We start from the raw sequence: 22,118 nt of genomic DNA on the forward strand, positions 1-22,118 counted from the left end.
CACAGACCTATGCTAATACAGATTATGGTGCTGTCATCCCAGAATTGTCTCTTATGGAAGAAAATGCTTTCCCTGTTTGAGGTCAACCTCAGAAGTTAGGCATGTCCCTCAACATACCTAACCTTTAATAGTCCATTTTTACACGGCCATCCAGGAAACTCTCTCCATCTTTCAAACATCTGTATCTTCAGTTGGTATCTCATGGGAGGAATTTGACGGTTTTACTCTTCACTGGGTGAAATAACATTTCATTTGTTATAATAATTCTCAAGTTTCTAGCCAGACTCTGTCTGAGATGTGGGTGATACCTGTATCCCACAAGCAACCTCAATGTCTTGGAGAGATTTATTCTGTTAGCCTGTCCTCCTTGGACAAAGAAGTTGCCTCTTCTAGAATGTTCTCTAGTTTCACCACACTAGGTACACCAAATAGAACCTGAAATTTTTACTCAAGGAGAAGACTAAGGTGATATTTTACTCACAGTTCAATTCTGGAATTGCAATTATGTCATAGCTCTAGAAGTAAATTAAATTAATAACAACTAGTTTTTCTGGGATATGTGTCCTTTCAAGACATTATGCATTTAGTCTTTGTTTTTGAGTTTTAAATTACACACTTAAATTTTCTGGGGGGTTGCTACAATATATTAATTTTTTTATTAGTACATCAAGTTATAAGATCTTATTCACTAAAAACAATGTGAAAAGACAACCCTCAGAATGGGAGAAGAAAAGCTATGGCCAACCTAGACAGCATATTAAAAAGCAGAGACATTACTTTGCCAACAAAGGCCCATCTAGTCAAAGCTATGATCTTTCCAGTAGTCATGTATGGATGTGAGGGTTGGACTATAAAGAAAGCTGAGGGCCGAAGAATTGATGCTTTTTAACTGTGGTGTTGGAGAAGACTCTCGAGGATCCTTTGGACTGTAAGGAGATCAAACCAGTCAGTCCTAAAGGAAATAAGTACTAAATATTCATTGGAAGGACTAATGCTGAAGCTGAAATTCCAATACTTTGGCCACCTGATGCGAAGAACTGACTCACTGGAAAAGACCTGATACTAGGAAAGATTGAGAGCAGGAGGAGAAGGGGATGACAGAGGATGAGATGGTTGGATGGCATCGCCGACTTGATGGACATGAGTTTGAGCAAGCTCCAGGAGTTGGTGATGGGCTGGGAAGCCTGGCATGCTTCCATGGGGTCTCAAAGAGTTGGACACAACTGAGCAACTGAACTGAACAGGATGCGAGAAATAAAAGTAAATGAAACAATTGACAAAGAATTAATTTTTCAAACATAGAAGCAGCTCATACAACTCAAAATCAGAAAAACACAGCTCAAGCAAAGAGTGGGAAAAAGAACTAAAAAGGCATTTCTCCAAAGACGACACACAGATGACGAAGAAACACATGAAAAGATGCTCAACATCACTCACCATTAGAGAAACGCAAATGAAAACTACAATGAGATACCACCTCACACCAGTCAGAATGGCCATCGTCAAAAAGTCTACAAACAATGCATGCCAGAGAGCATGTGGAGAAAAGGGAACCCTCTTGCACTGCTGGTAGGAATGTAAACTGATACAGCCACTATGTAAGATGGTATGGAGATCCCTTAAAAAGCTAGGAATAAAACCACCATATGACTCAGCAACCCCACTCCTAAGCATATACCTGAAGGAACTAAAACTGAAAAAGACACATATACCCCAATGTTCACTGCAGCACTATTTACAATAGCTAGAACATGGAAGCAACCTAGATGTTCATTCACAGATGAATGGGAAAAGAGGCTGTGGTACATATATACAATGGAATACCATCAGCCATAAAAAGAAACACATTTGAGTCAGTTCCAAAAAGTTGGACGAACCTAGAGCCCATAGCACAGTGAAGCAAGCCAGAAAGAGAAATACAAACATCATATGGATACAAACATATATGGAATCCAAAAAGATGGTACTGATGAATTCACTTTCAGGGAAGCAATGGAGAAACAGACACAGAGAACAGACCCATGGACATGGGGCAGTGGGGGAGGGACAGGGTGAGAGGTATGCAGAGAGCAATATGGAAACCTACAATACCACATGTGAAATAGACAGCCAACGGGAACCTGCTGTATGACCCAGGGAAGTCAAACAGGGGCGCTGTGACAATTCCTGTGACAAGGGTGCGATATGGAGGGAGCTGGAAGGGAGGGGACCTTGGGGCACCTATGGCTGACCCCACCTATGGCTGACCCCTGTTGATATACGTCAGAAAATCACAAAATTCTGCAAAGCAAGTATCTTTTAATCAAAAAGACAAATTTTTTAAAAAAGATCTTATTTAAAGTAGTGACCAATGTGAACAGTATTTCAAGATGTCCACAACTATAACATTAAATAAGTAACTGTGACCTCTTTTGGTGGAAAAGTTGCAGACACTGCTTTTACTACTGTAAAAGTAATTTTACAATTCTGATTTGCTGCCAGCATTCAGATTCTGGAGTAAAGCTAAAATTTAAGTTAGTGAAAATAAAAATGTAATGTTTCTCTCCATCAAGTTCACAGATACCCCTGCCTTCTACCCAAGGTTAAGAACCCTGCTTGTTCAGGGTGCATTCTGGACATATTCAGGACCCATGGCTGGAAAGATTTAGAGAAGAAGCAGGACCCCACTCAAGAATCCCCTCTGTGGTGAAGATGGACATTCTGGGATGTTTCTTTCCTCCTATTTGTGGCAGCTGCTGGAGTTCCCACTTGGAGTTTGTATGTTTAGACCAGTTGAGGAGATATTTGAAAACAAGTTCATCAACTCAAGTTCTGGTTTTCTTGACAGCAAACAGCTTCCCAAGTCCTTATCAGATTGTCGGCTAACTTAACACGTTAAGAGGAATAATTCACTCCACTGTCTTCCACCTCAGAGGGCTGCAGGGTGCGGTGCTGTGGAGCAGCCAGGGACCGGGGCCTCCTGTCCACTGTGCTCATGGGGCAGTCCTGGGGGCGGATCTCCTTGTCCTTGGTCAGCTGCCCTTTCTTCTTCAATGTGCACGCCTCCTGGTAGGGTGGTGAGATGGGGGGGGGGGGGGGCTGCCTAGGTGGAGTGCACTTGTATTCTGAGCTGTCCTCTAGGTCCAGTTGGTAACTACAGTCTGAATCATAGGCGCTCAGGTCCCCAGAGATCACAAATGGCACAATGATGTAGCTGGGGCCATCCAACTGGTTGAAATCTAAAGAGTGATCCAGCAAGGGTTTGGTCAGGTCTGGCAGGAAGCCCTCAGTGGGGTCGTAACCCTTACAGACAGCAAAGGCCTCGATGCTGGAATTTCGGCTGCTCCTGGGCTTGGCACACAGCACGCTGGAGAAAACAAGCAGCTGGCTGTAGATCCGTGTCACATCCCGGCCTCGGAAGATCTTGGCCACAAAGCAGCCCCCTGGCTTCAAGACGTGCATAGCAATGTTCAGAGCAGCTAGGGGGAGCTGGGCCTGGATATACTCATCAACATTATGGAGGCCGGTTACATCAGGAGCCCCGTCACACACCACTAGGTCCGGGGGCAGTCTTCAAAGTGCTGGATGATCTCCTTGGCAGTGGACAGCTGGGTGATATCCCCCTGGATCTGTAGCACACCTGGTAGTAGAGCCATTGTCTGAGGGTTCACAGCCACCACATGGCCAGAACCCTGGCCCCCAATCTTCTGGCTCAGCGCTTGGCTCCAGCTGCCTGGGGCCGCACACAGGTCAATCGCCCGCATCACGCCCTGGAAGAGCTGGAATTCCTCGTCAAGTTGTAACAGCCTGAAGGCACTGCGGGCGCGCCAGCCTTTCTCCTTGGCTAGGTGACAGTAGACATCTCGCTTGTCCTTTGACGACCGTCCCATCTCACACACCGTTTGCCCAGGGGCCTGTCAACAGTAAGCTCAAACTTTTGGAGTGGGGAGAAGAGGAACGAAGACAGCTGGTCCGTGAGCAGCACAAGCCTCGGCGAGAGCGCAAGCCCGGGAGAAGTCGTAGGTTGTTGATTTTCCTTAGTCACTCCGAAAGCCTGTTGCGCATGCCTAACGGGGACCAGAGTATGCCACGCCTGTCATCGTGGAACACAGTGGCTCGTGCGAAGGCATAACAGACCTGAACTTACCACACGAGCGCCGGCATCTTATGGCGACGTAGCCAGTCTGATGAACTGCCGTTCCCAACATGCAATGGGCGCGAGCAGAGCCACCGGTCTCGCACAGCGAGGCAGAAACATCGCGAGGAACAAGAACTCATATACTAATTTTTGATAGTGCTTTCTCCCCAATTTTGAGATGCTCCTTAATTTTTGGTAAGATCTCTAAAAGTCATTTTTAACATTTAGTTATGCTATATTTTTATTGCATTTCCTTTTGTATTTACATATAATTTTATTCACTCAAAAAGCATTGTAAAGCAATTATATTCCAATAAAAAAAAAGAGGGGAAAAAAATCTAACCAATGGTGGAAATGTAGAAAAGCTTCTCTTAAGAGTATTCACATATTTCAGACCTAACTGTCAAATATCATGGTACCTTTCCCACAAATTCCTTTAAAAAAAGGAGGGGGCAATACAAGATAAAAATTGCTGAATTAAGCATATTATTTCTTTAATAAAAAACATGCTAACTGAAAGTAAGGCATACTAAGAGCATCTAGTGAGCTGCAGGGGTGGCTTGCATATAACTGTGATTTTAAGACCAATTTCATCAACTGCAGGGAAATAACCAACTTTCTATTATATAATGTCTTATTTTCAATTTCATGTCTAAAAGGAAAAGAAGACATGCACCTTGAAATTTATATATTATCTGTTACTTATAAAAATATATCCAAACTTAACTTTCATAAAATACTATTTTATTTTAATGCAATAAATTACCAGCTAGTAGGTCTGCCGATGCTGACGAGCTAGAAGCAGCCTGAGGTGCAGGTTGGGGTTCAGAAGCACTACTTCCGAATGCATCTACCCATTATCCATTATGCAGCAAAAAAGTAAAAGAGTGTAAACAGTGAGTAAGGGAAGTGATTTGCTGAGAAATGCACAGACATGACACTCTGTGGTAAGCTTGTCTCCTGTGGATATGTGAAATGACTGAATGGATTGAATTATGCCCTGACCAGTTCATTCTCTCAGAAGAAGAGTTCTAGGATACTTAAAAATTAACACCTCTTTGTAAGAGTAAGAAAATTATTTTTCTTCTTTTTTAACGGGCTAAATCCTATAATCTGTCAAAACAGGATCAAAGTTTTAAAGCTTTTTGCTCAAAGCAAAGAATCCCCTCCCATTAGAACTCTATTAAACAAAATTTAACAAACTTAATTCAGGCAGCAGCTGCCCTGCTTGTATCAAAGTTTAATGATTTTGCCACAGGTTTTGAGCCTCTGAATGTCACAAAGTGTGACACCTTTGTACCTCTCATATTCCTTTCATGACACTCACCATAAAGCGTCAATGTATCCTACTATTCAATGTGGGTTTCACTTGCTAAGGATGGTATTTTAGCCCACAGCATACACATTTATGGAAATCCATAAATAAATCACTCCAAACGTGGACTTTCCCCAATAAATTTACTGCTAACAGAAGACACTGAATGTATCATCCAAATGAGTAGTTCTAGAGTTAACTCAGTACATCTGCCTTTCTTCCAATAGCATACAGGAAAAGAAAAATGCATTTAAGTCAGTGAAACATCTTCTAGTTCTCTGGGAGGATTTAGCAACATTAAACTCAACATAAATAAACACTATGGAATAATGCAATACATCTAGAGCTTATGCTTTCAATTCTGACTGGCTTATCTTTTTTCAATTCCAAATTATCTATGTTTACATTGCTTTAAAGAACTTGGAAACGTTGATTTAGCTGACAGATCAGGATCACCAAGGAAGAGCAGTAGCAGGAAATTCCAATCAGTTGATTCTACATGAGGATGAATGAAAAGTTAAAAACACAAGACTGCAAAAGAAAAATCATCTGGTTTTGTTAGAACATGCACTAAAAAATAGGATGAGCTGATGAGGATGAAGATGATGATGACAAAGAAATGGAAAGATCTTAAAAACCTAAGTTCACATTTAAAAGATGAAAATAACTTCACATAGTCAAAAGAAAAAAAAATGAAGTACAAAATCTCAAAACTATTCTGGGGTGGGGGAAGGATTTTGTGAGTGTTGAAGGTGGAGAGATACGCACCCCCAAAAAGGTCTATCACACCTGAAGAATCCACTTTTGCTGGCGAGGCAGTGGTTGCAGGAGATGGTGCTACAAACGTATCCACTGGAGCAAAGCACATAACAGGACAAAGGGCACGTCACCCAAAGGAAAATGAAACCCTGAGCCTCGACAAATAGCTTCCTGAGATTTCATGTTGAATAGCAGGAAGATCTATCCTCTTAAGTTAGACAGGCTTAACAGTTAAGTAAAAGCCAACAGATTTAAAAATACATATTTCACTGAAGAAAATAAAACTTGACCCCCTGAGGTCACAGGATGTAGTGTGAAAAAGAGTTTTTCTCTTTCCAGTTGGTAGCAGATTTGAAATACAGGGGGTCATCAATTGGGGATGGACCAAAAATGAGATTTTTAAGTGAATTTTGAGTGTAAAAGAACTCAAGACAACCCTCATATTTTTGCATTTGTCTTTCCACACATAACCCCCACCCCCACCACTAAAACATCTCGGAAGGCTTGACCTTGGCAGAAACACTCACCGGATAGGAGGTCAGCAGTGAGAGAGCTCTCAGGCACAGGAGAGGCCCCTTGTGGTGGAGAGGAGAAAGCATCTTCCCAGAGTGAAACAAACCAAAACCAAGCAGAAGTGAGTAGAGAGCTGAAATCACAGTCAGAAATCTAACAAGTGCATTATCACAGGGGTGGACAAAGGGCTTTTGCATGAAATCATCGAGGCAAACTCACGTAAAGAAAGGGGGCTTTGGCTTTACCTGTCCCAAACAGGTCTATGCTAGGAGCAGCCTCTGGCTTAGGCGCGGGGGCGACTTCAGGAGCAGACTCAAACAAATCTAAGACCAAGAACATACATGCCTTTACTCAACGGGACGGACCCGCCAGAAACCGCCTCTTTGCAGTTGCGGTGAGCACTTTTGGAAGAGTTCTGAAACGAGCTGCAGATGGCTGCTGGAGAACCATTTCATGACACAGACATCATGCAGTCAAGAGTTGCATATGCAGGACACCGCAAGGATCGGAATACAATCCACCGGGTGGCAAGAGTTCAATGACATCGACAATGACAACAAAAAAATTACCACCAAAGATATCTAGAGCAGGAGGAGCGGAGGTGGTGGTGGCGGAAGTGGTGGCAGTGGTGGCGGCGGCGGTAGTGGCAGCGGTGGCAGCTGCGACGGCGGGAGCAGGAGAAGGAGCAGTGGCGGGAACCGGAGGGGCTGTGCTAGCTGTAGGGGTAACTACAGGAACACTGGTCTCAGGTGGCTTCATTGCAAAGAGGTCCAGCTCAGGTGCAGCCTCTGCACTACCTTCAGACGGGGCAAAGGGGTCTTGGGGAAAGGAAAGTGGAGACACACACACAGCATCAGTAAGGAAACAGGCAAGAGAGCAGCGTTATAACTACAGGGACCAAGACACCTGGCACAGATATTCACAAGCTAGCTAGGCTTTAGGCTGCTTGCTAGGCATTAGCTGCTGGCTAGGCATTAGGCTGCTTGCTTTCAGCTAGTACCCTACTAGTGGGGGTCAGTGATTAGCATGTTCTTCTAAAGAGAAAAGAAAATCTAGCAGGTACCACGAATTCAGAAAACAGAAATTGAAACGCTTAACAAGTATTTGTCAGATTAGACTACAGTCTAGGATTGGAGACTGTTATTTTTTAAATGCTCACCTAATCTGGTCAACTTGGTAGCTTGGAAGATTCATGAAAACATGCCTATATATTGGAATTCAGTGTTACAAAAAGCGTATTTATGGTTGTTGTTGAGTTGCTAAGTCGTCTCGGACTCTTTACCCCATGGATTATAGCTCATCAGGCTCCTCTGTCCATGGGGTTTCCCAGGCAAGAATACTAGAGTGGGTTGCCATTTCCTTCTCCAAGGGATCTTCTCAACCCAGGAATCGAACCCACGTCTCCTGCATTTCAGGCAGATTCTTTACCACTAAGCCAACAGGGAAGTCCATCAGTAAGCATTAGAGGGAACAAAAACATTAAGGCAGCATACTTGCAGTGACAAAAATTGTCAATCTTGAGAAATTGTCAATTTTGGTAAGTATGCCCTTCATTTTCTTAATGTTTTAAGTGTCAGCATTCTTCATTCTGTTAGGAGGAGTGATCTTTTATGCTCGGAAGAAAGTAAAATTAGAAACACAGAGGGCCATGTCTAGCTACGGGGGTTTCACATCAGGACAAAACGACAACAGACGGGCTCAGGGTTGGAAACCCACCATTTCCTGAACAAGCATCAAGTGCCGCTGCTACGGGGGTTGGGGGGGCCGGCGCAGTGGCCCCTTCGGATGCTGTAGGGGCCTCCCCGGGAGAAGCTGCAAAGGCATCTTGGGTGCAGGTTTTAAAACAAAAGAAATGAAAGGGATAAAAAGAGAAGAAAAATATAGTAAAAGAACCAAGTTAAATTGCAAAGAAGGCTCCCTTATACAACATGAATTCTTAAAATGCATTTTTACAGCCCATGCACTATTGGCAGTCACAGAACAATGACTCCTGGCGCCCCTTCATGTTGGTTACATGCAAAGTGGTGCAGTGTGGAGCCTCTGAGACCTGTGAGGATCCAAAGGGTAACAGGATTCTCATTGTATAAGGGCTCTAAGAAGCATGTTTTATGCATCACTAGAAAGTAATGGATGTGAAAATTAAAACACAAAAATTACTTTCTTAGGCAGTTTGAGACATTGAGCTTTCATTATTTATATACTATGTTACTACGATGTCTCTGACTCATGGTTTCTAGCAAGCATGGATGTCCTCTTTAATGCCAAAAAAATTAAATATAAAATGACATAAACCATTTAAATTTAAATTTTCTTTTATAGTCTAGGCAAAATCGCACTGTTAACATGACATATATAAATATTCATAAGTTAAACTTTCATTATCCCTGAGAAACATTTTCAGACACAACCAAGGATCTGCTTTAAAGAACTAAAGAAAAAAAATTAGGAGATGATGCCATAATGCCTTTATTTTGACTTAAATTTATGGCTATTTTCAAATACTGCATTGCTCTAGTTATGTGGAAAATTACCTGTTTTCAATGAACTAAAAATATAGTTTCATGTTTTGAAACTACAAGTATGTAACTGTTTATAGTAAATAATGATACTATACAGTAGATCCATTAACATACAGGCAGCCTCCATTTATAAATGCCCAATTTATAAATGGCTGATGTGTGCAAAGGATCCCAAATGTGTTTCTGTCAACACACCATGTTAATTATGGTAAAATTAGTTTTACCTGGAGTTTTCAAAGAAACCCTTTCATTCCAAAGTACAAAAGGAATGAAGTTATCATAAATATGACCTGCCTAGAAGAAATTCTTGGAAAGTGGGGACCAAAAAGTACCTGCCACTTACCTGCTAGGCTTATATCCTAAACTGCTGCCTTCTGCAATACTTACCAGCATTCCCTAGAACATTGCTCCTCCAGCCATTAAAAAGAATCTGTCAAACAAAATGCTACCCAGTATTTCCCCTTTCTCAGAGATTTACCTGGTCTATTAAGCGGTAGGAAATCCTACAGTCAGGACACTTGTTTCTCAGTTTAACCCAGAGTGTTTCAAATGGATCTGAGTATGAGACACACTATGGCAACATCCTGAAACCCAGCATTAACAAATGTTAAGCATTAGAGACCCACGTGGGTTAAAAGGTTCTTTACAAAAATACCAATATCGCTGGAATAGACAAAGGACAATCATATGTTACAGTTTGATTTGATTTGATTGCTTCTCACAGCTACACTGAGGGAATACATTCTGGTAAAGGTCAGTCAAGGGAGATGGTGAGTAATAACAATGGCACAGGAGAAAAACACTTGGGGATAGGACAGACAGCCTCCCCCAGATGCCATGTTAAAGATACTATCACAGAAGACTTAGGGCAACATGAAAGCACTAAGAACCGGGGCCAACAGTCTAAGAGAAGGTTTGTTATTGTTCAGTCACTAAGTCATGCCCGACTCTGAAATCCCATGGACTGCTGAAAATATTTTGCCATGAGTCAGGTCTGTTTTCTTTCTAGTCTTATAAAATCTGGAACTGAGGATAGTGTGATTGGAAGCAATAGAAACAGTAATAGCAGTCACTATTTGTGTGCCAGTCACTAGGTAAATATTTCATTGAAATTATTACATTTAATTCCTACAGCTCTCTTGGGATGTAAGTTCTATATTCTCCACTTTGTAGATAAGAGAATGGAAACTTGTAAACTCTGAGGATTTGCCCAAGGTTTGGCAAATGGTGGAGTCAGGATTTGGCTGTAAGCTGTCTGACTGAAGTTTGTGTGGTTAACCACTCTACTGTGATGAACTGTGCCACTTTCTACTATACTGTCCCCTCCTTGTAGTATTGAATTAAGTATCAGTTACATCAGTGCTATTGGCTTCCCTGGTGGCTCAGATGGTAAAGCATCTGCCTACAATGTGGGAGAGACCCAGGTTCGATCCCTGGGTCAGGAAGATCCCCTGGAGAAGGAAATGGCAACCCACTCCAGTATTCTTGCCTGGAAAATCCCATGGACAGAGGAGCCTGGTAGGCTACAGTCCATGGGATCACAAAGAGTCGGACACAACTGAGCGATTTCACTTTCTTTCTTTCTTTCTACATCAGTTGTGAGTTCAAACAAGTATTCACGGGTGTGCCTCTTTAATGATCACTTCTGTGTAAGCAGATGAAACCCATATTTACAGCTATATCTTCAGGAAAGGTGGTTTTTTATTTTTCCCCTCTCAGCAAGACATCTCCTTTTAATGCTTCTCTGAAACTAAACATAAACTTAACTCCTCTACTACTGTCAAAACTGCTCTTAAACCAAGCACCCCCAGCTGCTCCAGCCCATGGCTTTTTAGTCCCCCCAGCACAGGAGATGGAGACGTGAATGAATGAGTCTGGATGATCCCAACCCCACAGTCACTGTATGACTGTAGCCATGCAAGGAGCCCTGAGAGATAACTGTCCAGCTGAGCTCAGCAGACCCCCAAGACTGTGAGACTGTGAGAGATAATAAAGCAATTATGATGTTGTTTTCTAAAAAACAAACTTCTTAGCTACCCAGGTTTCTTTCATAGTCGATGGCAGCATTATCCTTCCAGCATTGAAAGCTAAAACCACCTCCAATCTAGTTCTCTTTCCATTGTTACCCACTCACAGTTCCTGTCTACATTCTGCCAATTACCAACCCCTGCTATTTCTAGGAAATGCGTGTTCCTGCTTTTCTACAGTTATGGACTTGGTCCAGTCTTACCCAGAAAACCAGTCTCTCAGACATTGTGCAGACTAGCCTTCTCTTCCTTCTGGCAACACAGGAAGAATTTCCCCCCTAAATTTTTATCATGTGCCTGACTTCCTATGTGAAAATTTCTTACTGCTCTTGTCCTCCCCAGGCTGAACTATCCCTCCCTGTCTTCTCCAGCCACATAAGCCATCTTTAAATCACATACATGGCTCAAAGGTTTCAATCATTCTCAACATCTTGAGCCCAAAAGTCACCAGCATTTCATTTTCTTTCCCAGAGGTCTCAGATTATAACATTCTTCCATTAAGTCTAGTTGTAAGGGCTTATACTTAAGCATTGATTTTAAGGAAGGTTAATTAACAAGTTTGTTAAGCAGCCTGTACAAATGAAGTCAGGCTTGGGAAGCAAGTTCTTTGGTTTTCCAGCCACTTGGCTCTGTGCTTGCAGCCTACCATCTTCATGCAGGATGCTCACAAATTAACACAGTTGACTGAAAGGGTATCCTGGCAAATGCAAGAGGAATTAGCACCAATTTAGCATTGAACTGCTTAGAAAAACACTGTGTTGTTAAAAAAAAAAAAAACTAATATGCTGTTGTTGCTAAAGTTTACATCAATGAAAAACAGAATGTTTTAAAAAATTTTGTGTTTTCTCTTAATATTTGTTTTATTAATTTTTTAAAGCACAACACTGCCTTGCAGTCCTGTTCTGCCTGACCAGAGAAGACCGATTTTATTTTTTTTAAAGTTCCTTTTAAAACAATAAAGCATTTAGCACATATAATGTTTCTTAAAAAATGTTTTTAATGACTTACACTGAAATGACTAAAACACTATGTAGGTATCAATCTGAGTATTTCAAAATAACAGATAGTCCCTATTTTTCAAATCTGTGATGAAAATATAAGGCTAAAATGCACAGAAAAATTTAATGTTTAATATTTCATATTCCCAAAAATTTAAAAATTAGTCATTTTAAAATGCATTAATCCTATTTCCAAAGTCTATTTAATCCTGCTAGCCATGTTAACCTCATAGAGGCATATTTTAAAGTCATATACATGAAATAACTGATGCTCTTATTAATCAAAAGTTCTACCACTTGCTCATTTTAAAGATACATTTATTTTAAATGGCCACACAACATCACTGGAGAGATTTTAGTTTGAATTTTAATTTAAAGTCCTACCTCTAGATGATTTCTTTTAAATCCAAAAAGAACATGAAAAAAACCAGGGAATATCACTGAAAACTACTAACATAAAACATACAGTGAAACACATAAATCTATGAACATAAAGGTTAGAGATTTTACAGCTACCAGTGACCAGGAGACGGTTTATAGAATTACAAAGATTAGCAAAAATAACTGTAATGAGATTTGCAGAGATACTCATCTCCTCAGCCTCCAGCCAGATGACTAGAAAGGATATTGGTGAAATTAGAGAAGAGCTTCCATTCTTTGGCATTAAGTAATATGATTTGCTACAGTACTGACCTTTTAAACTTGTACTGCAGGAGAAAGAATGACATCATAAAAATATTTCCAAACATACAGATTCTTCTGCTTGATGGATGTCATCAAAGCAGTAATGATCAGCACAAACAGCATAACGGGACAAAGAATATTTCTAAGAAATATCTTAGGCTTTAGAGGACCATGAGAGAAGCAAGATGGAGCTGACTGACTTCTTATAGGCAATTAAGCTCCTTCTAATGGACTGAAAAACAAAAATCTGAATAGCTAAAGGAACAGAAATGTTTACATACAAAAGTGTTACCACCCTGCTCATATTTTTTCTTGAATTTTCCTGTTAGCATAAGCCTATGAGAAACCAACCATACTCAAGATCAATCATGGGGGAAGAAGGAGGGGATGAAGAAGTTCATTTTATAAATGTAAACTAAAACTCTAATTTCTGGTCTCAAAAGTTATACAGGCATGATGAAAAACTAACTTTCTCTGGCAAATAATTCTTTATAATAAATTATTTAAGAATCTGAAAATCCCTTCTACTTTTTTTTTAATAAAAGCAGATTTTTTTCTGTAATAGCATGGCAGTGCAGCAAGGCAGCAGCAAATTGCCTCACATGAAACAGAGGCAACAATGCAGTGTCAAGCTGAGGACTCCTTGTCTTAGACACCGTTGGCGAGCTTCAGAGAGTGGGGCACACAGCAGTGTTACATGATGGTATGTAAGTGTATGTTCCCAGGGGAATTTATAAACTCTGCTAGAACCTGCCAAAACTCTCTTGTCCCCACCACATTGTTTGCATCCTCTGATTTCTTTTCTTTTCTTTTCTTTTTTTTTTTTTTGCATCCTCTGATTTCTTTACCATATTCTCAAAATGCCCTGGGAAAGATGTTATGTTGAAATGAAGAAACACAAAACTATGATGATTGTAACACTATTCAATGGACACATCTGAAATGAGCACTTCTCCAGGTCTGGACATAAGCACCACTCAAGATGGGAAGATGTAAATAAAGTGGCTTCAGATGGTTCATTGGGTCCAGACATGTTATACTGGCAGAGCCTAGGATATCTGACTCAGGCTTACAGCTGTAAATCAACTCTGTCAGAACTTACATTTGTATGGAAAAAAATATTTTCAGACTATCATTCAAAGTCTGCTATAAACCTGTTTTCAATCAGCTTTGCAAGTACTGATTCCAGTGATCTCTCAAAGTTCTGAAGCCAAAGATAATCCAAATCTTTGCTTGCAAAGAACAAGCTTAAGGTTGCAAAAACGGATGTCCTTAAACTCTTTTCAAAGACCTCTAGGTCTGAACTTTTAGAGGACTTTTTGTCTTAAAACTTAAAAAATAACTTAGACCAGAATTTCTCCTCCCATGTTCCCCAAATACTTTTTTCCTTCTCAGCTAGTACAAATCTAAAAAGAAATTCCAAAAACCCAATCCTAAATATGGGAGGATAGAAGGATCTGAGACCACCCTTATAGATACTGCAGGGCTGGAGCCCATAGATGGGACAAGAGTCCTAATAGTGACTTAAATCCTAACTTTGCAAAAAAATAGAAAATAAAACAGGTCCAAAGCATTGCAACCTGTGCTCTAAAACCACTAAAACGAAATGAAGTTGACAAACTGAGCAAAGATATATATGAATAAACATTTAAAAAGTACTTAAAAGTTGCGCCATACTGTTCTATCGTGTAAAATATTTTAAACATCTTCATACTATGGTAATCTTAGTAATCCTGCAAGGAAAATGAAAGAAGAGGGATGTGACTGACTAACCTCCAAAGAGATCGACGTCAGCAGTGACAGCTGTGGTAGTTGAGGCAGAGGCTGCAGCAGCTGCAGTTTCAGCAGTTGTAGCAGGAGGAGTAGGTTCTGGCGCAAACGGATCTGAGATCTGCGCTTCGGAGGGAACAGAGGAAAGTGCAGCCAGAGAGTCTACGTCGCACCAGACACAGAACAAATGGAAGAGAAGAAAAGGAAAGGACAAAAGATGTACCAGGCTTCAAATGATCAAAGTGAGGACAATTATTAAGATATGGAAGTCTCTCAAAACAGAGGTTTACAGATAAAGCTTTACTCACCCTCTCCCAAAAGGTCTATTGATGTCCATGGGGTCAGCATATGAAGAAATAAGAGAGAAAGCTGAAACTTTCAACCACACCAATGTCCAAGCAGGGTGAGGCACTAACTGAAGAAATTTTAGCTTTATGTACCTTTCTGGACCATTTGTAATTAAAAAATAAATGTTACCTATTATTATCACGGAACTTTAGAGCCGGAAGTGACCTTAGGGATCCTCTACATCAAATTTTCAATTTCATAGATGGGAAAACTGAGAGCAAGGGAGGTCAAGAGACTTACCTTAAGTTAGCTCTAAATGATTCTGATGAACTCCACTGATTTTTTATCAGAATTACTATTTCATTTGCTTTGGTTGATTTCATTATACTATAACTGTCAATTCTGAAGAAACCATAGTTAATTGAACTTTGTTGACCCTCTTTATTTGATGTATCACTCCAGTGTAGAATACAGAGCATGAACAGAAGCTTGACTGTGCAACATATTAACTTGAATGAAAGTTTAAGGGTTAGAGAAAAGAAACTCAAACCTATTTTCTTCTTCATAAGTTTCACATTACCAGATGTTTTTCAGTTTAATATATGACTTTTACACTTGTAAACATTGTGACAACATATGAAAATTATTTTCAAGATGAATATGAGAGATTCTGCAGTATCAAAACTTTTCAGCCCTTCTGAGGTCAGCATTCCATTGAGAGGTTCATACTTTCTTAGTTAGTGATCAACAGTGGGATTACAGATGGCATCCTAAATAATAAGCCTAAGAGGGATTATTTTTAACTATACTATGACTTTAAGTTAAACATTTAGAGTGTCCAATGCATTCCTCTAGTATCAGTCACATGATACACATCTCAGGCATCACATTCGAATTCATGAATGTTACTGGAAATTTATTTTAAACATGAAGAAACTTTATCAAAACTCATTTGGAAGCTATTTTTTTCAGAGCTTTAAAAGTGATATGAGAACTCAGTAAACCAAAAGTTCCAGATGACATTTAAAAGGTTGATAAACATAAATTTGACATTAATAATAATCACTTTAGACATAAAGATACACAGACTGAAAGTGAGGGGATGGAAAAATGTATTCTATGTAAACAGAAATGAAAAGCCAGGGTACCAATACTTATGTGAGACAAAACACACTTAAAAATAAACACTGTTAAAGAGACAAGGAAAAATAGCACATACTAATCAAGGGATCGATTAATGAAGAAAATATGACAATCGTAAACATATATGTATCCGACACGTGTGTGTGTGTGTGTGCTCAGTCATTCAGTCATGTCCGACTCTTTGCGAGCCCATGGATTATAGCCCTCTAGGCTTTCTTGTCCATAGAATTTTCCAGGTACGAATATTGGAGTAGGTTGCCATTTCCAACTCCAGAGCATCTTCCCGACCCAGGGATCAAACCCGATCCCTGTGTCTCCTGTGTCTCCTACATTGGCAGGCAGATTCTTTACCCAATGCACCACCTGGGAAGCCCCATGCAACCAACACAGGAGCACCTAAATACATAAAGTAAATCTAAACAGACATAAAGGGAGTAACTGACAGTAACACAAAAGGCACAGGGGACTCACATCAATGGACAGATGATCGAAACAGAAAATCAATAAGGAGACACTGGCCTTAAACTACATTACTAGATCAGATAGACTTTATACATATTTTTTTATTTTATATAAATTTAAGTGTTTATGCACACACATATAAACATTACATCCAAAAGTAGTAGAAAACACATTCTTTTCAAGAGCACATGGAACAATCTCTAGGATAGATCATATGCTAGGCAACAAAAGAAGTCTCAGTAAATTTAAGAAGACTAAAATCATATCAAGGACCTTTTCCAAACACAATGTTGAAACTAGAAATCAACTACATGAAAAACCTTCAAAAAACACAAATCCATGGAGGCTAAACAACACATTACTAAATAAAGGATCACTGAAGAAATAAAAAAGGAAATAAAAAATACCTGGAGACAAGTGAAAATTAAATACAGTGACTCAAAATCTATGGGAAGCAGCAAAAACAATTCTAAGAGGAAGCTTTATAGTAACACACGCCTATCTCAGGAAATGAAAAAAACTCAAATACAACAAAACCTTACACGTAAAAGAACTATAAAAAGGAGATCAAACAAATGTTAGAATAAGGAAAGAAATCATAAAGATCAGAGCAGAAATAAATGAAATAGAGAGTCAAAACAATAGAAAAGATCAATGAAACTGAGAGCTGTCTCTTTGAAAAAATAAATAAACCTTTAGCCAGATTCATCACGGAAAAATCAATAAAATCAGAAATGAAAAAGGAGAAGTTATAACCAACACCACAAAGGATCATAAGAGATTCCTACAATTAAATGGCAAAAAACAGACAATCTAGGATAAATGGATAATTCCTCAACACTGAATCAAGAAAAAATAAAAAATAAAAACAGATCAGTTACCAGTAGTGAAACTGGATCAGTAATTAGAAAAACTCCCAACAAACAGAAGTCCAGGAGCAGATACATGGGTTCACAGGTGAATTCTACCAAATATTTATTAAAGAGTTAACACCTATCCTTCTGAAACTATTTCAAAAACCTGCAGAAGAAGGACACTTCCCAACTCATGCTACAGGGCCAGCATCACCCTGATCTAAAACCAGACAAAGATATCACAAAAAAGAAAACTGCCCGCCAATATCACTGATGAACGCAGATGCAAAAATCCTCAAGAAAATATTAGCAAACAAAATCCAGCAATACATTAATGATCATGATCAGGTGGGATTTACCCCAGGAATAGTTACAAATCAGTATGATACATCACACTAACAATTTGAAGAATATAAATCATATGATCATCTCAATGGATGTGGAAAAAAACTTCTGACAGATTTCAACATTATTTATAATAAAAACTCTCAACAAAGGGGACATAGAGGGAATATACCTTAACGTAATAAAGGCTACATATGACAAACCCACAGCTAACACAATACTCAACAGTGAAAATCTGAACGTTTTTCCTCTAAGATCAGGAATAGGAAAAGATTCCCATTCTTGCCACATTTCCTCAGTATAATATTGGAACTCCTAGCCACAACAATCATACAAAAACAATCAGGAAAGAAATGAAAGGAATCCAAATTGGAAAGGAAGTACTAAAACTGTCACTCTTTGCAGAAGACATGAAACCATACATAGAAAATCCTAAAGATGCCACCAAAATAAAACTACTAAACTACTAAAATCATAGCTCAGTAAAGTTGCAGGATACAGAATTAATATACAGAAATCTATTGAGTTTCCATACACTAAGAGTGAACCACCAAAAAGTGAATCCATACTTACACGGCAATTAATTTACAACAAAGGAGGTAACAATAAAGGGGAAAAAGACAGCCTCTTCAATAAATGGTGTTAGGAAAACTGAACTGCTACATGTCAAAGAAGCAAACTAGACTTTCTCATATTATGTATAATAATAAATTCAAAATGGATTAAAGACTTAAATGTAAGACCTGAAACCAGAAAACTTCTTGAAGAAAATACAGGCAGTATACTCTTTGATATGGGCCTTAATAATATTTTGGGGAGTATGTTTCCTCAGACAAGGGAAACAAAAACAAATGGGACTATGTCAAACCAGAAAGTTTTTGCACAGTGAAGGAAATTATCAACAAAATGAAAAGGAGAAGACATTAGAAAATGAGAAATCCCATTAGGGGTTAATAACCAAAATACACAAATAACGCATACAGTTCAACCACAAAAAAAGCAAACAACTTGATTATAAAAGAGACAGAGGACTTGAGTAGACATTTTTCCAAAGAAGACATACAGACAGCTATCAGACACATGAAAAGATGCTCCACATCCCTAATTGTCAGGGAAATTAAAATCAAAACCACAATGAGATATTGCCTCACACCTGCAAGACTGTCTATTATCAAAAAGACAACAAATAACAAGTGTTGGTGAGAATGTGATGAAAAGGGAATCCTCATGCACTGTGAGGGAAGGTAAACCGGTGCAGCCACTATGGAGAACAGTATAGAGATTCTTCAAAAAATTAAAAACAGAACTACCATATGACCCAGCAATTCCACTCCTGCAGGTTATTTATACAAAGAAAATGAAAACACTAATTAGAAAAGATACATGCATCCCTATGTTCACTGCAGCATAGCTAAGATATGGAAGCAATGTAACTGCCAATCACTAGATGAATAGATAAAGGTGTGTGTGTGTGTGTCTGTGTGTGTGTGTGTCTGTGTGTGTGTCTGTGTGTGTGTCTATCTAGCTATCTACCTATAATGGGATATTACTTAGTCATAAAAGAGAGTGAATCTTTGTCATCAGTGACAATGTGAATAGTCCTAGGAGGTTGTTATGCTAAGCGAAAGAAGTCAGAGAAAGACAAATACTATACGATTATATGTAGAGTCTAAAAAACAAGCCAAATGAACAAACATAACAAAATAGAAACAGAATCATAGATATGGGGAATAAACAGGCGGTTGCCAGAGGGGAAGGGTTGTAGGGTAGGAGAGAAATAGATGAGAGGGATTGAGAGGAACAAACTTTCAGTTGCAAAATAAATGAGTCATGGGGATGAAATGTATTGTGGGGAATATAGTTATTAATACATAACATCTTTGTATAGACTTAAGGTGCTGACTGCTTTGAAATGTATAGAAATATTCAATCACTATATTGTATAATGGGAACTAACAGTGTTTTAGGTCAAATATACTTCAAAACAAATGGACACAGAGAAACAGAGATCAGATTTGTGGTTACCAGAGGCAGGGGGAGAGTGAAGGGGAGTTTGATGAAGGCAGTCAAAAAAATATAAACTTCCAGTTATAGGATAAAGAAGTACTACGGATATAATATACAACAAGATAAACATAATCAGTGCCACTGTATGTTACATATGAAAGTTGTGAAGAGAGTAAATGCTAATAGTTCTCATCACAAGCAAGAAAATCTTTATTCTACTTCTTTGTGTATCTACATGAAAAGCTGGATGTTCACTAAATTTATTGTGGTAATCATTTCTTGATGTATGCAAGTCAAATCATTACATGATACACCTTAAAGTAATGTATATCAATTATACCTGAAAACTGGAAGAAAAACATAATCACATTCATTTAACTATGCAATCTGCAAACCCAATAAGTGTCAGGTAAAGCCCTCTACAGGTCCACTAAGATAATCAAGGCTCTTCCTAAACAAATCTTACATATTTCATAGCAACGTTAGAATATTATACCACATGGAGTTCTTGACATCAGAAATAGTTTTTAAATTTCAGAATGCACATCTAATGAAGAGCTGGAAAAAAGGACCTATGCTGACTTGAAGCTAGGGTATTTTTTGCTGTTAGGTGTCCAGGTCTCAAATCCTGAGAAGGAGAAGATCTTTCAAATAATTGCTCAAACCAAATGGACCTGGCCCAATGCAACTGTTACTCTACAGTCACACATCCTAAAAATATAAATTAGAAACCAACATGGCTCATCAGAAGTCAGAGAGACTTGGTTTCTCTCTTTTCCTGGCATTGGTGGGGCTTTCCCTACCCCTGCCCTCATCAATGGCTATCTTAAGCTGTGATGTGATTTAGCAGAAGAGCTAAGAACCATGTGATTTAAGTTTCCAGACCTCCCACTGCCTATGACAGGGGATGGTAATTTATTTCATACATTTGGTAATTGAAAAAGGAGAAGACTGTTTATGTACACAAGAAGGAACAAAAATGAAAGGATTTAAAACAAAAAAGTATGAAAGATTAAAACATTAGTTCCTTGCTCTTAATCAATGTTTTGTTAGGATAGAGGGTGACAAAAATGATATAAAAAGATGGAAAGCAAAATTTCCTAGGAAAATGTAGTGATTAAGCATATAGGTGGATAACTGATGCAGAAAAACTTTTTCTACTCTTGGAAACCACAGGTTTTACTCTCCAAAATCTTAATTTTCCACATTAAGCATAATTTATCTTAGGTATTTCTTGGTTTGTGCAAAATTTTCTCTACTACAAAAGCAAGTTCCTATTATAGGATGATGGGAACAGTTATCAAATATTCTCAAAACTGCTACTTTTTAGAGGATTAAACTATTAAAAAAAAAACCACTACAGCATAAGAGTTCCAATTCATTTGCAAGTAGTACTTAATCAGAGCAATTTTTTTTTTGTATTACAGAAATTGCTAGAAAACATTCCCTGTAAACAAGAAAACAGAACTACAACTAAATTAACAAGGAGATCTACATGGTGCAGTGAGATAAGAGTCACACTTTAGATTAAGTGTGTTAATATATTTAAGTGCTCACCTACATCCAGAACATATCAAATGCTTGATAATGAAAGTTAATAATAGCAATGGCTTAGATGGTAGCTAGCCTTATTGTGCTGATCATTTCAGAATGCTTAGAAATGCTGAATGTAGTATACTTGAAATAAATATAATTGGTGTATGCCAATTATACTTCAATAAAAAAGGGCAACAGCTAACATTTAAGTTGACATAGGACTATGAATTTCAAAGTTTCTATAAATCTTTCACAGAGAGAAAGTGTGTGTGTGTATTCATGAATGTGCATGACAACAACCTACAGATGTGCCCCACCTAGATTTAACTAACAAGCAAAAGGTAATGTGGGTCACAAACATTGCTTATAGTACAGCTATTAATAATATTCACATGGAAACAGAGTCATGTGGTCACATAATACTGATGAGCCTTCAAGAGTGTGTTAATAAATTTCTATTAAGTCTATTAATTCTAAGAAAACCCTAGGAGTAATTCTGTATTTCTCAAAAAGTAGAAATTTTACTTCAAGCATTTACAATAAGAAATTAGCCATTTCCCACTTCTAGGATGCACAGAAATACAATACACACACACTCAGCTGTTTGTACAGAGGGATGCATTTATTATGAAGAAAAAAACACTCTCCCTATAATGGGGAGAAAGATAGGGATTTTAAAAACACCCTGTATTCTTTCAGTCAAAGGTGATCATTATTATTGGCCAGCAGAATGCCACACGTAATATGCACTATTTAAATTAAATTTATAAAATATGAATAT

General features: G+C 38.7%; 1 protein-coding gene and 1 pseudogene across 17 annotated transcripts in view; both read right to left on the reverse strand.

Moving 5' to 3' along the window:
• The window catches only part of SNAP91 (synaptosome associated protein 91), a 172,168-nt gene that overhangs the window by 36,947 nt on the left and 113,103 nt on the right, over positions 1 to 22,118 (reverse strand). For 4 of the 17 annotated variants that reach the window (XM_069598991.1, XM_069598994.1, XM_069598993.1 and 1 more), the window contains exons 14-18: positions 14,706 to 14,864; positions 8,421 to 8,528; positions 7,274 to 7,522; positions 6,950 to 7,027; positions 6,719 to 6,790 (exon numbers count right to left, since the gene is read on the reverse strand). In XM_069598991.1, the coding sequence (XP_069455092.1) occupies positions 6,719 to 6,790; positions 6,950 to 7,027; positions 7,274 to 7,522; positions 8,421 to 8,528; positions 14,706 to 14,864 (666 nt within the window). Of the gene's footprint in view, positions 1 to 6,200; positions 6,285 to 6,718; positions 6,791 to 6,949; positions 7,028 to 7,273; positions 7,523 to 8,420; positions 8,529 to 14,705; positions 14,865 to 15,010; positions 15,026 to 22,118 lie in introns of all 17 variants that reach the window. The other 13 variants (XM_069598999.1, XM_069598997.1, XM_069598998.1 and 10 more) reach the window with 5 other exon arrangements.
• LOC138445224 (tRNA (cytidine(32)/guanosine(34)-2'-O)-methyltransferase pseudogene) lies at positions 2,823 to 3,954 on the reverse strand (annotated as a pseudogene).

The sequence above is a fragment of the Ovis canadensis genome, chromosome 8 (genome assembly GCF_042477335.2).
Source record: "Ovis canadensis isolate MfBH-ARS-UI-01 breed Bighorn chromosome 8, ARS-UI_OviCan_v2, whole genome shotgun sequence".
Classification (NCBI taxonomy): domain Eukaryota; kingdom Metazoa; phylum Chordata; class Mammalia; order Artiodactyla; family Bovidae; genus Ovis; species Ovis canadensis.